The following is a 14,669-nucleotide window of genomic DNA, read 5'->3' as shown; positions in this document are numbered from 1 at the left end:
TTCAGCAGGAAAAAAAGCAAAAGGTCTTTTATCCTTTGCATTAAAAAAATCTATATTAAACAATCATTTAATTTATTTTTTATTTTAATTTTGTTATGATAATAATAATATTTGATTTTAAATTAATTATTTTATAAACATTTTTGATTAAAAATTGTATTAATTAGTTATTTATTATTTTAGTAATAATTATTAGATACAATTAAATAATTGTTATAAATATTTTTCTGTATTTTTTAATTTTTATTAAAAAAATTAAGAGAGTAGAAAACGATGAAATGATAAAGTTAATCATTTAATTTCCAGTTTGTAAAACTAATCAGAATCTATGTCTTTAATTTTTTTTTCAGTCATGTTATTTAGACATGCTGCGGGTTTATGCTGGATGTCATCTACTCTCAATCCTTTATTTATCATTTCATCTAAATATTTAGCTCCATACATATTTAGATCTTGTTAGGACAGCATTCTCTTGTTGTTTCATTACATTTCAAATATTATCTAGCAAAATGTACAACCTGCCAACAGAGCTGCCCTCATTAAAGTCATAATTCTTTACAAGTTTTCATTCACAAGGCGGTGAGAAGCTATCAGCAGTGACAGCAGATATTATCTGACATTTTAAAGGTGGATCCTGCAGGGAATGTCAAATCAGAGGCAGAATTTTCTCTTATTTCTGTTGCATACAAGCATATGCGAGTAATAATGCTGGATTTGATGCGGTTTTATAATATAAAGAAAACTGGTGCTAAAAGCACTGAGGCATCCCAGGACAAAATGTCTTATGTTTTGTCCTGCAGTGTCTGTCGTTTATCTTGCACTTCACCCTTTAACGGTCTGAAGCTCTGACGCTTTATTTCATTATTTAAATGCAAGGCTATCCATTTCATTATTAAAAAGAGCCGTCCACTGTCGGTTCTGAGAGGTCTTATCCTAGTTTTCTTTTCACTTGAGCTTCTTTTTCATTTATTCAAGAAGAAGCTTCTGGTTTGAAGTTTCTCATAAAAAATAAATAAATGCTGTGACATTCAATATGACAGACGGTGATGTTTTTGAAAGCCACAATTGTCCGTAAGATCAAAAAGCATGCCAGACTTCAGTGTATTTTGTGTTTTAGTTGTGTGTTGGTCTCTTCAACTCCTCCAGGGTTCCTGAGTGGTCAAGCCAGAGATTATGAATTGGAACCTCTTTAAAAAGAAACCAGAAGCCATGGTGGGTCCAGAGCCCACGGGACTCGGCGTCACGCACCCGTCACACACCATGACGATGGCCCCCGCCGTCTCCACACCGGCGGACAACTCCACCGAATCTGAGGCACCCGTCAATAAGAATGATGTCTTTGAGGAAATCAAAAGCAAGTTCCTCAATGAGATCGATAAAATCCCATGTAAGTCCTGCAGAGATGTTTTACAGCCTCGCTAGATCAAGAAAATCAATACAGAAGTGCATCATTATGCGGAAGATGTTTAAATTCTATCCAAATTGTTTGACCCCTCAAAGTGTTGAGCAAACTGACATTTTTTCTAAACTAGAAGTGCAATGCAATAAAGAGCAACTTAACATTATCTGCTTTCTTCTTGTAACCCTTCAAATCAACATGCAATCCCAATTCAGTTCGTAAATTGTTAATTAAATACACGTTTGTATTTGTAGCATTTCATGTCATAACTCGCTCTATCTTTTTTGGTTCATGTCAAATATCACCTTCAAGGAATGACCCTTCAGAGACAACCTGATGTCTGAATGACTCTTTGTTTTTCTTCCCATGATGCTCTGCAGTGCCTCCATGGGCGCTCATCGCCATTGCTGTAGTTGCCGCGCTCCTCGTCCTGACTTGCTGCTTCTGTATCATTAAGAAATGCTGCTGTAAGAAGAAGAAGAACAAGAAAGGCAAAAAGGGAAAGGACGGCTTCAACATGAAGAACATGCAGGGTGGCGATGTATGTAACGGTGTTCAATAGCACCCACCATGACGCCATTAAATAATGTAGTTAAAACCCCTGATGCACACTTCAATCAGTTCGGTTTGAGAATTAAAACTAGATTATATTAAAGTCTGTACTAACTGGGTATATCAACAGAAATTAGTATTGCATCATTAAGAAACGAAAACAAGCCTCAGACCACTTTAGTATGGGTTACACTGATTATATAATACACTGTTATGTGATTAGCTTCATGGTTTGCTTTATTGTGTTTGTGAGTAATGTGAGTGTTTTGTTTTCTTTAAAGAGAAATGTTACACTGGATGTTCCAAAACATGTTTCTCTTGTGATTTTGATCATAAAAAGATAGGAGCTTTAAGGGTCATTCTACAAAATGAGTGCCTTTAATTATGTAATAGTTATATAATGAAATAACATTACAGAATATGGTAATATTACATTCACTAGTTTGCCTGCCCATTCAGCCTTAAAGGTTAATAATAATAAACTAATTTGGCTTGCTGTCCATGGAGGAGACTCGAACCCGAGGCTCGGCTTGAGCTCAGAGTTAAAACCCCGCTATAATGGAATTGCGCATAAGAGAATAGAGATAATGTACTGGAGGAGGAGGGATGCCGGACGTATTTGTCAATGAGATGACTGCTTATATAGTACGCTCGTAATGATGATTGACAGGACTGAATGTTTAGGCTCCTCCCGAACCTACGTTTTGAACTTCATTTAATAGATCAGTATGTTAATATTGAGTAACTTGCATTTTTTTATACAATATTATCAGTTACTTTGAGCAAAAATGGTTGCAACTTGTAATTTTAACCAGTTCCAGGGTTGCCTTTCAAATGATTCAACAAGTCATTCGTAAAGACAGTCACTTAAATTGTTGCTGAATGGATCAGTTGAGCGAATGATTCAGTGACTGACTCATAAAAACAGTTAAAAAAAGTACGTAATTACTTTGCGTCCGCTAAAAGTATGTTTTATGTAGTATAAATGTGATCTTAGACATGCTACATGTTGTCATTATCATGTGACGTACCATGGTCAGTTGCGTTGCTTCACTTTCATTCACAAGTCCTCTCCTGTGGCCTCATGGGATAGTAAAGTGTCCATCGTATGCACACTTCAGAATCTCGTCGGAAGTAGTTGGCCATCCAGGGACTTTTTACCTCCTCTTTTATGAGTACTGTGAATTTGGACATACTTCTTTTGTCATGTAGTGAAGTATGCGATTGCGGATGCAGCTAGTTGCTGAATGTTTCAAGTATTTGTTGCTGAATGAATCAGTACTTTTGAACGAATCTGTGAATCTGAAGGTGAAACTAAATCGATTTTCACCACCTACTGGCACAACAATGTAATTGACAAAAAGTGTCACTGCAAAATCCCCACCTTTAATTTTAACATAAGGATGTATCTCTGCATATGTTTCTCTGCATGTAAAATATGATTAGATGGTATAGTGCAATTTAATAAGACATTTTTGGTCTGATAAAATATACATCTACAATCTTACAGAAATCATTTGATATGGAAAAGACACTCATTTCATGATATGATCCTTAAATCAATTGCCAAACTGTGTCAAGCCTTTATTCATACAGATGTCTTAAACATCACAGTGTCATTTCTCAAAATGGTTCTCTTGGTGTTTTTGACTCTTTCGTTCTGTATTTTGGTGTGTTGTGAGTTCAACCTCTCCCTCTCTCTCTGCTCTCCTTCCTCCTGCTATGTGTCTAATGCGCCGCGTTTCTTGACGCTCATGGCGTCGGCGCTACGGTAGGTGTACGGATGAACGGCACAGCTGTTTCTCTGAGTGCTAGCACCGCGTGGGTGGGATTGATTGGATGGAATGGCTGTTGTTGTAACTTCCTTGTTTTAAGCCTCTTGTACCTGCTGTTTGAAAAGAATACAATTAAAAACAAAGGAAAGTTACAATGCGAATGAAAACCCCACTTAAGTAGACCAAAAAAAGAATGATTAATACAATAACAAAGAGACATAAATGTGTAGGAGGTGTGAATGGAATAACTGATTATTAACCCACTAATGCTGGCAAGATGTTTCGAGTTAGCAAGAGACGACCCACAAAACTCACTGAATGCATGTGTTTAAAGGGCATGGCTGTTTTAACTGCACTGAACGTCCTGATGTCTTACTAGCAGTAAACCTTAAAATATCTAGAGCTATAAAATATCTTTTTTTGTTGTTTTTTTTGCTTGGCATATAAACTCTTGTTCTATGATCATATAATCAGTTTTTTTCAAAACATATGATCAATAAGCACATATTCTGCTGTGCCCTTTAATTTGTTGCTATATGGATATGGTTAGGAACTGACTTGAGAATGACAATTTTAGTTTGGTGGCACATTAAAACATCAGTTTACAGTCCGTATGGAAGATTTAGATTTTTTTGTTTTAAATTAAGTTAAACTTTTGAGCACCAAATTCTCACAATGTCGTGCACATAACATATTATGCATATAACACAATAATTCTGTTTTGCAGCATCTTCACATAAAGTGACCCCAAAAAATATTCAAACACTTCAACAATGTCGGAATGTCATTGCATTAGATAACAAAATATCAAACCAAGTGGCATTTGAGACGCACTTTATTTGATATGTTGGAATATAATTTAAATGTGGTATAGATTGATATAGGTAGTGATTGTAATACTGTATTTAAAACCCTTGATCTAATGAAATGTGACTTAGTGTCCAAATAAATATTTGGGGCCACTGCATAATGCTAGAATTATGACCTATTTGTGGAAACAAAAAAAAATAGTTCTGCATACATTATCGATTTTTTTTCCCTCTCTTCCTGCAGTTTGGATGATGTTCAAAAAGTACACAAGAACGACATGTCAGCATTTCGTATGCCCAGAATAGCACAAAGCAGTCTGTTCTTCTTTAAACATTTGCTGTTTATCGCTTATTCCCTGGAGTATCACTGATGAACAGTTAAATTTATCATGCTGATGATGAGAAAATGCTTGCACACTGAATTATGCATATCAATAAAAGCTCCTCTCATTGTTTTCTAGTACTTCCAAAGACCTAATTTGAATATAGTCAAAATGTAATTTTATTATGGAAGAAGTTAAGCTCTAGAAAATAGCATTGCTTCTCAAGATAAGCAAACAGAAAAGTGTCACCAATTAAAATTGTGAACTCGAGTCATTTGCAACATCCAGCCCTGAATGACAGCATTACTCCTATAGTCCGCTATTGCAGATAACTAGCAGATCCGGCCTGATAGAAGCACTTCTCCAACCCGGGCCCTGAGCTTGTGGCATGCTTATAGACAGGAACCAGACTCACTTTCAACCCACATAACAACTTACTAAAACAATTCACCATTCGCCCCACAGAAAAACCAGGATGATGATGATGAAGAAGGAGAAACTGGTTTGACAGAGGAGGAGAAAGAGGAAGAGGAAAAAGAAGTGGAGAAACTGGGAAAGCTTCAGTACTCTTTGGATTATGACTTCAATGATAACAAGGTTAGGATGATGGTTAATATGATTTAAAAATTTCTTATTTTATCCATGAAACATATTGCCAGTTATTCATCTTGTCTCATATTAAAATATATTATGATGCATTTGGATACAATTATATGATTAAGCAAGAAAGTCATTAAAAACAATTAAAGAAATAGTTCACCCTAACATTTAAATTCGGTCATTATTTATGAAAAGGACTATTTTGTAGGTTTCTCGTTGTGTGTGGCTCATAAAAATAACAGCGTGCGTGTGTTTGGAACGACATGGGACTTTTTATTTATTGGGGGGTGAACTTTTCCTCTAACTAAAACATCTTTTAAAAGTTCCCTGTGGGATGATCTTGGAGAAGTTTGCGCTCATGCAGTGCTCTATCTTTTCCTAATGACAGTGTTTATCAGTCTCTGCTGAGTCACAGCTGTAGCTGTAGCTCCTAAATGAGTTAAAACAAACATTAATTACTGTGCGCTGTCTGTTATTCTTATTATGTTTCCTAATGCAGTCGGATTCAATTTTAATATGCATGAAGTCCCAGGATATTGCTAGAGTGTCATTACACTGGAACATCAGAGTAGAGTTCATGGAAATGACTTGTATTGTACACTATTGTTCAAAAGTTTGATCAAAAATACAGTAAAAACAATTGTAATTTAAAATAACTGTTTTCTATGTGAATATTTAGTAAAATGTAATTTATTCCTGTGATTTAAGCTGAATTTAAGCAGTCTTTAGTATCACATGATCCTTCAGAAATCAGTATAATATGATGATTTGCTGCTCAAGAAAACATTTCTGATTATTATCATTGTTAAAAACCGTTATGCTGCTTCATATTTTTGTGGAAACCGTGATATGTCTTATTTTTCAGAATTCTTTGATGAATAGAAAGTTTTATTTGTTTCAAATAGAAATAGAGTATTTGTAACATTATAAATCTCTTTAATGTAAAGTTTGATCAATTTAATGCATCCTTGCTGAATAGAAGTATTGATTTCTTTTGAACGGTAGTGTATTTATGAATAATACTTTCGGTGTATAATTCAATTTAGATTTATGCATAAAGCCTGACAGACATTTCACAGTCCTTTCAGAGCACATCCCAAAGGAGAATTGTGTTATAAATTTGCTCTTCATTTCATCTCATTGATATATTAAAGAGATCTCATTTGGGATTCTATATTATTTCATGTATTAAATCTCTTGCTTCTATTTTTCCGCTATGTTTTTATCCACAGCTGACGGTCGGGATCTTGCAATGTGCCGACCTGATTTCCATGGACTCTGGCGGAACATCCGATCCGTACGTTAAAGTGTTCATCCTACCAGATAAGAAGAAAAAGTTTGACACCAAGGTGCACAAAAAGACCCTCAACCCAGTGTTCAATGAAACCTTTGTCTTCAAGGTAAGCCGTTTCCCATTTTTAAACAACTCATTGTAATGTCAATTATTGTGTTGGTTAAATATTGAAAGACGGTATATGTTCTAATTAATCAAGTAATAAATAATAAAACTATTTATAATATAATAAAACTAACTGGCCTAACATATATCGAATAAAACAAAAGTAGTGATTTGCCTCCAGTTGATGCTGGTCTGTCATTAGTGTTCATTGGCAGTTTTCTGCAACACCAGCGTTTTGGTCCTAATGCTTCCAGCACTTCCCGAATGAGCTTAAGTTTTAGTAATGAGCTCCGGAGGGGCCGTGGATCCTCTGGTGATCACCGCTAGAGTCTCACAGTCTCACGCTGAGAAAACTGATCTAGGACAGGAACAAATGGCCATCTTTAAAGCCTCTGCCTTACAGTGAGAACGGCTGCCTGTGTTTCTAAAAATGTATCGGCCGTAACGGTACGAGCGGGAAAACAAAGCCAAGCGAGAGGAGGTTTTTTCATGAAATTATTGTTCACAGATGATTAGAAAAATTAACTGTAAATGCAAATATATAAATATATTTACATAAATATAAACTTTATGTAATATATAAAAATATACATATACATATATAAAATATGTGTATATATATGCATATATGTATATATATACATATATAAAAATATATTTTCATATTTTTTTGTTTTAAAAAAAAACGGTATTACGCTTTGTTTAAAGTTTAATATATTTTATAATATATTTAATATATTATACTATTCGTTTATATATTATATAAATGTATATTTTAATATTTAAAAAATGTTTATAGGTTTGATTGGCATAGTCACAAAGTTTTAATATATTTTAAGATATTATACTATGTGATTATATATATGTATATGGGTTTGGATTCACAAAGTCGCTTGTTTTTAATAATAATAATAATAATAATAATAACAATAAATTATAGATTTTAGATAGATAAGATGATTTTATATTTTAATAGTTTAAAAATGAAAAAGCAGGCTTAAATCACAGTCACAAACTCATAATATATTCTACAATTTAATTATAATTTTATATTTTAAAAATGGCTTAGACTGTTAATATATTTTATAAGAATATATTTAATTTTCTCAAAAAATTCTAAAATATATTTTAAGATGTACTATTTGATTATCTCTCTTTCTATCTGTGACCTTTATATAACAATACTCAAAGGACATTATGTTCTACACTCAGATTTATCACAACTATTTGAAATCTGTTTATGTCAATTCTTCTGAATGTTTTCCATGTTAGATGCCGTACGAGGAGCTGGGTGGGAAGACACTGGTCATGTGTGTGTACGACTATGACCGCTTCTCCAAACACGACATCATCGGTGAGGTAAAACTACCCATGAACACTCTGGATCTGGGTCAGCCGATTGAAGAGTGGAGAGACTTGGAAAACGCTGAGAAAGAGGAGGTGAATATTAAATGATCTGATATTATGATCATCGATTATTAACTGGTCCAAGCCAGATTTGAAAAGAAAGTAAGCAGTTGTGTTGCGGATTTATAAAATCGGTCTCCTCAAATGCATTTGTAGATGATTTCACATATTGATATCTTTTTCCACACAGCCTGAGAAGCTTGGTGATATCTGCATCTCCCTGCGTTACGTTCCTACTGCGGGAAAACTGACCGTCTGTATCCTCGAGGCCAAGAACCTGAAGAAGATGGACGTGGGCGGCTTGTCTGGTGAGAACTGAGATATATGAGACTCTGAGTCTCCAGCAAGAAATGATTCATATATTTGATGCACTTAACTCGACATTTGACCATTGGCAGACCCGTATGTGAAGATCCAGCTATTGCAGAATGGAAAGCGTCTAAAGAAGAAGAAGACTACAGTGAAGAAGAACACACTGAACCCGTACTACAATGAATCCTTCAGCTTTGAGATCCCTCTGGAGCAAATGCAGGTAGATTATGCAGTTAGACCTGGCCGGTTTCACGCAGATAGACTTTGACTATGGCTTAGATATAGTAGATGGTCAGACTTCAGATAGACATCTAAATCAGACCGTTGCACAAAGCACTTAAGACTCTGACTATCTTAAGTAGGACTACACTGCAATGCATTCTGGGTAAAATAAGACACTTTTCAAAACCAAAAACATGGCGGATTGCGTAAGCGCATTCAACCGCTCAGTGCAGTTTACCCCAGCGGAAAATATGTGTTTGTCGGAGGAGCATAACAGTTACAAGGACATTTTACTTGGGACATTTAGCGGAGAATGTAGTAACAAGAAGAAATGTTTAATTTGGAAAAAGATTGACAGTTAAAAGCGTTAATCCGACCGTTGAGCGGAGCCTTAAAGACGTACAGAAAAGATACAAAAAACATGGTACAAGATGCCAAAAAAGAAATATTTAAGAGGAAATATCCTAAAAACCCTTTCCCTTCTCATAGCTCTCTCCATAAGGTCGTCAGCAAATGACAAATTATGAGCCATTTTCCCTTTTCTTTTGGCTGTTTGTACTGTAACTGATTGTTACTGCTGGTTGCCAAGGTAACAGAGTCTTAGACCTAAGTTAGCCTGGGTTGAGTTGTCTAATTGTTTTGGTCTAAAGTAAGTCAGTCTTTATTTTTGTAAAACAGTCTAACTTGCATTAGACTAGTCTATGAGCAAATTTTTAGACTTGTCTAACACTATAGACCGGTCTAAAATAGCTTTGTGAAACCGGTCCTTGAGTTTCTACCAGAATAAACTATATTTTTATATATTAAACTATTATATTATATTATATTATTCAAAAAATAAAAAAGTCTGAAGATTTTGATTCACATAGTCACACTCATTTAATATATTCAATTTTATTATATATTATAATTGAATAGTTTAATATTTAAAATAATGTTTATAGGTAATTTGATTTGAATAGTCACAAAGGTTTAATATATTAAAATATTATAGTATGTGATTATATATTATAATTTATACTTTATTTACTTTTTTCAGGGATTCTCAGTTGTTTATAGTTTAAATGTTTTTGTTTTTTTGCATTATATTTCTGAATGTGCAAGTATGTTATTTAGCATACCAAAATTGAAGAATTTTGTGCTATAATTAAATAAAAAAGATGATCACAAAAATGTTTTTTATTGGGTTTGAATATACTTTAGGATATAATATCTGATTGTATATTATGATTTTATGTGTTAATATTTTAAATATGAAAAATGTAGGCTTTAATTCATAGTCATAAACTTTTAATATATTTTATGTCAATAAATACATTTAATAATACATGGTAAAAAAAAAAAAATTATAGTCTTTTCTTTTTTGTTTTTCCTACTTTAGAAAATCATTGTGGTGGTGACGGTCTTCGACTACGACAAGATCGGCAAGAACGATGCCATTGGGAAGATCTTCATCGGCAGCAAAGCCCAAAGCACAGCGCTGAAACACTGGTCCGACATGTTGGCCAACCCGCGCCGCCCAATCGCCCAGTGGCATCCACTCCAACCAGAGGAAGATATCGACGGCGCTCTGGCTGCCCTGAATGCCAAGAAGTAACTTCTCACATCTCAGCCTGACTAACCCACTAACTAACCAACCAACCCACCAACTAACCAACCCACCAACTAACTAACCCACCACTGCATGACACCCCACACTCATCCGTACGCGCGCTGCCAGTTTGTTTCACACCAAAAACACTGAATATTCTAAAGAATATACTTGAAAAGATGAACAATATCACATGTTCGCCACATAGCGAAAACCGAGGCAGGAGAAATGGAAAAATGTGACACATTTGGTCAGGAAGAGCGTTTGCAAATGTAAATGTGCACCTAAATTGTGGAAGCAAAATGGCAGTAGAAATAGCCAGCAAGAATTACATTTTGCCCACCGTTTTCTACTTTCCAGCCTAAATTTCCCAGCCAGATACACTGATTGTGTCCAAATTCAAAAGTGCACAAAAGATCAGTAAACGACTTTTAATCAGTAAACCTAAAAATACATTTTTTTGTTGCAATTTCCCTGCAACACGTCACATTACTCTACATTTTCAGCTAGTTAACAGGATTTTATGTTATAAGAGGTTTTTATTTCATCTCATGAACAGGAAGGAATTTTGTGCCTAATCAAAAGTGCAAATAATGCTGAGTTTATGTTACAAATATTTACACATTTGCACATTTAACAAAGCAATGATCACGTTCAGTTAAGCATCCCAGGAGAAGTAACTAGTGTAAGACAGAGTTGTTTACATTTTCAGCGGGTAAATCAGGCCTTTGGGTCGGAGTTGAATCATCAGACACGTTGGCATTTATGTGCCCAAAAGAAAGAAGATTCAGGTCTATGGTTTTGTAATAGTGCAGTTAGATAGGACTGTATTAATAAATGGGAATACATGGGCTAATAATTCATGAGATGTTGCAATATACTGTACATTAATGTTAAATTCCACACTAGTCAAGCATGTTTACACATAGTCGGTGTAAAGATATAGACACACTCTGTATTACTGTATCGCTGCGATTACAGTGCCAAATCCAGATGTTCATATCTCTCATATATAAATCTGGCAGGCTTCGTGTTCACTAAAGCTGGCTGTGAATGTTTCCTGGGATCATACAAATGAAAATTGCACTCCTTTGAGAGATTTTCATGATCTCTGTGTATTTCATCCATTTGAATACCTGGTTGACGTCACTGCCTTGAGCTCAATCTCACCCGAGTTCATTCAGTAAACTCCTATCTCTGAGATGCCAAAGTGTTTAGTGGAAAGGAACGGTAAGTGGCGTGTGGAAAACTTCACCCACATATAAAATAAAGCAATCCGAAGCGTTCAGATCCACTCGACTCCAGCTCATCCCCAGCGATGCTTGTGTATATATGCATTGATCGAATCGGTTTCTACAGCATGTCCCTATAAATTGATGTACATAGAAGCATGTTTTAAAGATAGAGCATAATTATATTGTGTATGTGTGGCATTTGTCATTTTGATAATAAAATGTAGAGGAAAGATATAATGCACTGAATGCACATTTTATGAAATCGCCCTGAAAGGGTGTAAGACATTTAAGAATATATTAATATAGAGTTTTTAAAAATAAAAAACAACTTTTGAATTAAGAGCTGTGTGTAACGTGAGTGTTAGACTCATGCTTGTGATGTCAGTTTGACTTGATTTGCATTTATTTCCTTTTTATTGTCCAGTCAACATGTATTTTGTCACTGTGTTTATTCTGTCCTGTTGATGTGAAAATAAGAAATAAAAATGCTCAGTTTGTGAATTTACAGGAATGTCTTGTTAGGGTGAATCTCACAAAAACACGTCAAGGTCACATTTCACCACAAAATCTGAAGAACAAATAGTGTATTTTGCGTAAAGAAAATGAAGCCTTTTTTAAGGGCCACTACATGTTTTTTGCACTAAAATAATGATAATTTAGTGGGGAAATGTGCTTAATTTTTATGATACCAATGCAAATAAATAATTAAAAAAATGCTGCATTCTCTCAGTGAAATATTTCGTTCTTTTGATTTTGGTGTGAAACGTGACCTGTACGTTGTTTCCAGAGGTTCATCTGATAATGTACAGTGTGTAAAACCGCTTTCTGAAACTAGAAGCCATATGCATGGGCCCTCGCAAGAGCTCATCGTTTTTGGATGAAAACAAACACCTCAACAGAAATCAATAATAATAACCTTCACGCATATGAGCCAAAATGATGTGAGAGCAAAGAAGTGCAACTGTCTGTTCAAAGACGGGTTTTGTTTTGTAATTCTTCATAATATAAGTAAGGGATATTGGCAGGTATGAAAGTAATGCCCTCATGTTTTCTCAATAACATATATTCTCACAATTGCTTGCAAAAAACGTAGTCAGAGACGTATTATGGTGATCCACATGTACAATGGCATGACTTTATTATGCAATAATACAGTACACAACCAGCTCAGTTTTATTTTTTTTGTACATTTAATTTTGGGTGTTTTTGAGTCGAGAGTTTGCATATGATTTTCTGAATAACTACACTTTTGATTCTTAGTTTTCCTAACATTGTTTTATAGGATTCAGAATAATCAATGTAACGACAGAATTTTATTTCCATATTTTAGATGGGGGAAAACTGATTGTTTGTCTATATCAAAGTACATATAGAAGCGAAGATGGATAATTAATAATCAAAGATAGTCTTTTAATGGCCATTCTGTTCAAATGTGTCATAAATAGTTTTTGTTCTCATATTTATTGTATTCTCCTTCAGTTCCTTCATTGAATGTTCGGTCTGTTGTGTGTAATAATTGCATTTTTTTATATGACTCTCTGTTTGGTTGAACAGCCTTGGACTGTCTAACTGCTACTTAGGAATATTTGTCTGCTTCTGTGTGTTGTACTTCGCGATAGGACCAATGTAGAATAATGTCTTAATGTTTCTTCTGTGGACGTGACTCAAACTGCAGGGGTCTGGTGTTTTCCTCTGCAGTGCAAGCAACAAAATCCCAGTCTTCCCAGTCGACTGGCCCCTTCCTTCCCTCTCTGTGTTCAGACAGGTTTCCATTCTTATATGGGATCATATAGTCACAAAGACCTTCCCAATGCAATACTGCCAACATCTCAGCTTACTAACATCTCCTAACACCCCCGATTCATCGTGTAAAGACTCTTCCAAAGAACTGATGCCTTCCTTTCCTTTTCTGTTCGTCCTGTGTGGAGGTTCAGTGTTGTCGACTCCTTTCGTGGATGCTTTGGCATGCTTTGAAATCCCCTTCTACAAACGAACACACCGGCCAGTGAAGAAAAAGAAAGCCTTTCCTCTGGCGATTCGTGTAGCTTATTCTTGTCATCCTGTACAACCAATGTGAAAACCAACCAATAGAACGTCTACATGCAGATTTATCCACGATTAGTTAATCATAGGAAATAAAGATCTTTTAAATAAATTATTTGTTTGTGTCAGTCCTTGAATGCAGAAATGACGGTAGGTTTCGATGGCCGATTTAATTACATATTTCTATTCATACAGGCTACTGTGGGATTAGTTTCTAGTACACAAAGACCTGGTTTCACAGACGGGGCTTAGATTAAGCTAGACCTTAATCTAGTAGCTTTTATAAATGTGCCCTAGAAACAAACATTAAATACAAAACAATGACACTGACATATTTGAAGATATATCAGTGAAAGTTGCTTTCAGTTAAAACACCTTAAACATACATTTTAGTCTGGGACTAGATTTAAGCCTTGTCTGTCAAACTGGGGACATGCAAGATGCTTGTAATATTACCAACTAAAGCAATGTAACTTTTATTTCATTGCGTTAAAAAAAAACTTGTATTAAACAGGGTCACTTTTCGTGACCTTTATTTGATCCAACGAGAACAAGACTAGAGGTTACAAACTCACATGATCACATTAACATTATCAGCCAGGAAATGGAAAAAAACAACCTTAAATTCCTGTGCTTTCAAAGCATTTTGTTTTAAGCGCTTTTTTGTTTTTAGCTTGTTCCAAAAGATTTACATATAAAGTCATTTATAAAATTTGGCTCTGGGCCCCAACTGTATAATATGTTGTTCTTTACATTCCAAATTGTCATTCTAAATATAAATTTCAATCATTCACAAAATGTCTAATAATAAAGGTTTCTGAATCTCAAGATTATCAATAATAATCTTGAGTAAATACAGTGAAAAAACAGATGCAAAATAGTTTCTTTTTCTAGTGTACAAAATTTGCATGTAGCCTACAGATATGAAATAAGCTCAAATCTTTCCAAAAGTATTTTGTAAGACACTTCCTTAATTTTGTTATTAACAAAAAGCTTTTTTTT

The 14,669-nt window shown here is 34.7% G+C and overlaps 1 protein-coding gene across 6 annotated transcripts in view; it reads left to right on the top strand.

The window, feature by feature from the left end:
- Window positions 1–13,779, top strand: part of syt2b (synaptotagmin IIb) — a 52,359-nt gene extending 38,580 nt beyond the window's left edge. For 3 of the 6 annotated variants that reach the window (XM_077197739.1, XM_077197740.1, XM_077197741.1), the window contains 8 exons: window positions 1,147–1,387; window positions 1,780–1,940; window positions 5,333–5,455; window positions 6,691–6,858; window positions 8,130–8,297; window positions 8,455–8,572; window positions 8,663–8,796; window positions 10,180–13,779. In XM_077197739.1, coding sequence (XP_077053854.1) covers window positions 1,174–1,387; window positions 1,780–1,940; window positions 5,333–5,455; window positions 6,691–6,858; window positions 8,130–8,297; window positions 8,455–8,572; window positions 8,663–8,796; window positions 10,180–10,395 — 1,302 coding nt within the window. In that variant the 5' untranslated portion in view covers window positions 1,147–1,173 and the 3' untranslated portion in view covers window positions 10,396–13,779. Of the gene's footprint in view, window positions 1–1,146; window positions 1,388–1,779; window positions 1,941–5,323; window positions 5,456–6,690; window positions 6,859–8,129; window positions 8,298–8,454; window positions 8,573–8,662; window positions 8,797–10,179 lie in introns of all 6 variants that reach the window. The other 3 variants (XM_077197736.1, XM_077197735.1, XM_077197738.1) reach the window with 1 other exon arrangement.
- Window positions 13,780–14,669: the final 890 nt, after the last annotated feature.

The sequence above is a fragment of the Siphateles boraxobius genome, unplaced genomic scaffold (assembly GCF_051911475.1).
Source record: "Siphateles boraxobius isolate OS27281-9 unplaced genomic scaffold, OSU_SipBor_1 41, whole genome shotgun sequence".
NCBI classification, from domain to species: Eukaryota; Metazoa; Chordata; class Actinopteri; order Cypriniformes; family Leuciscidae; genus Siphateles; species Siphateles boraxobius.
The sequence above is the reverse complement of the archived record's forward strand: the minus strand, read 5'-3'. Positions and strand labels throughout refer to the sequence as shown.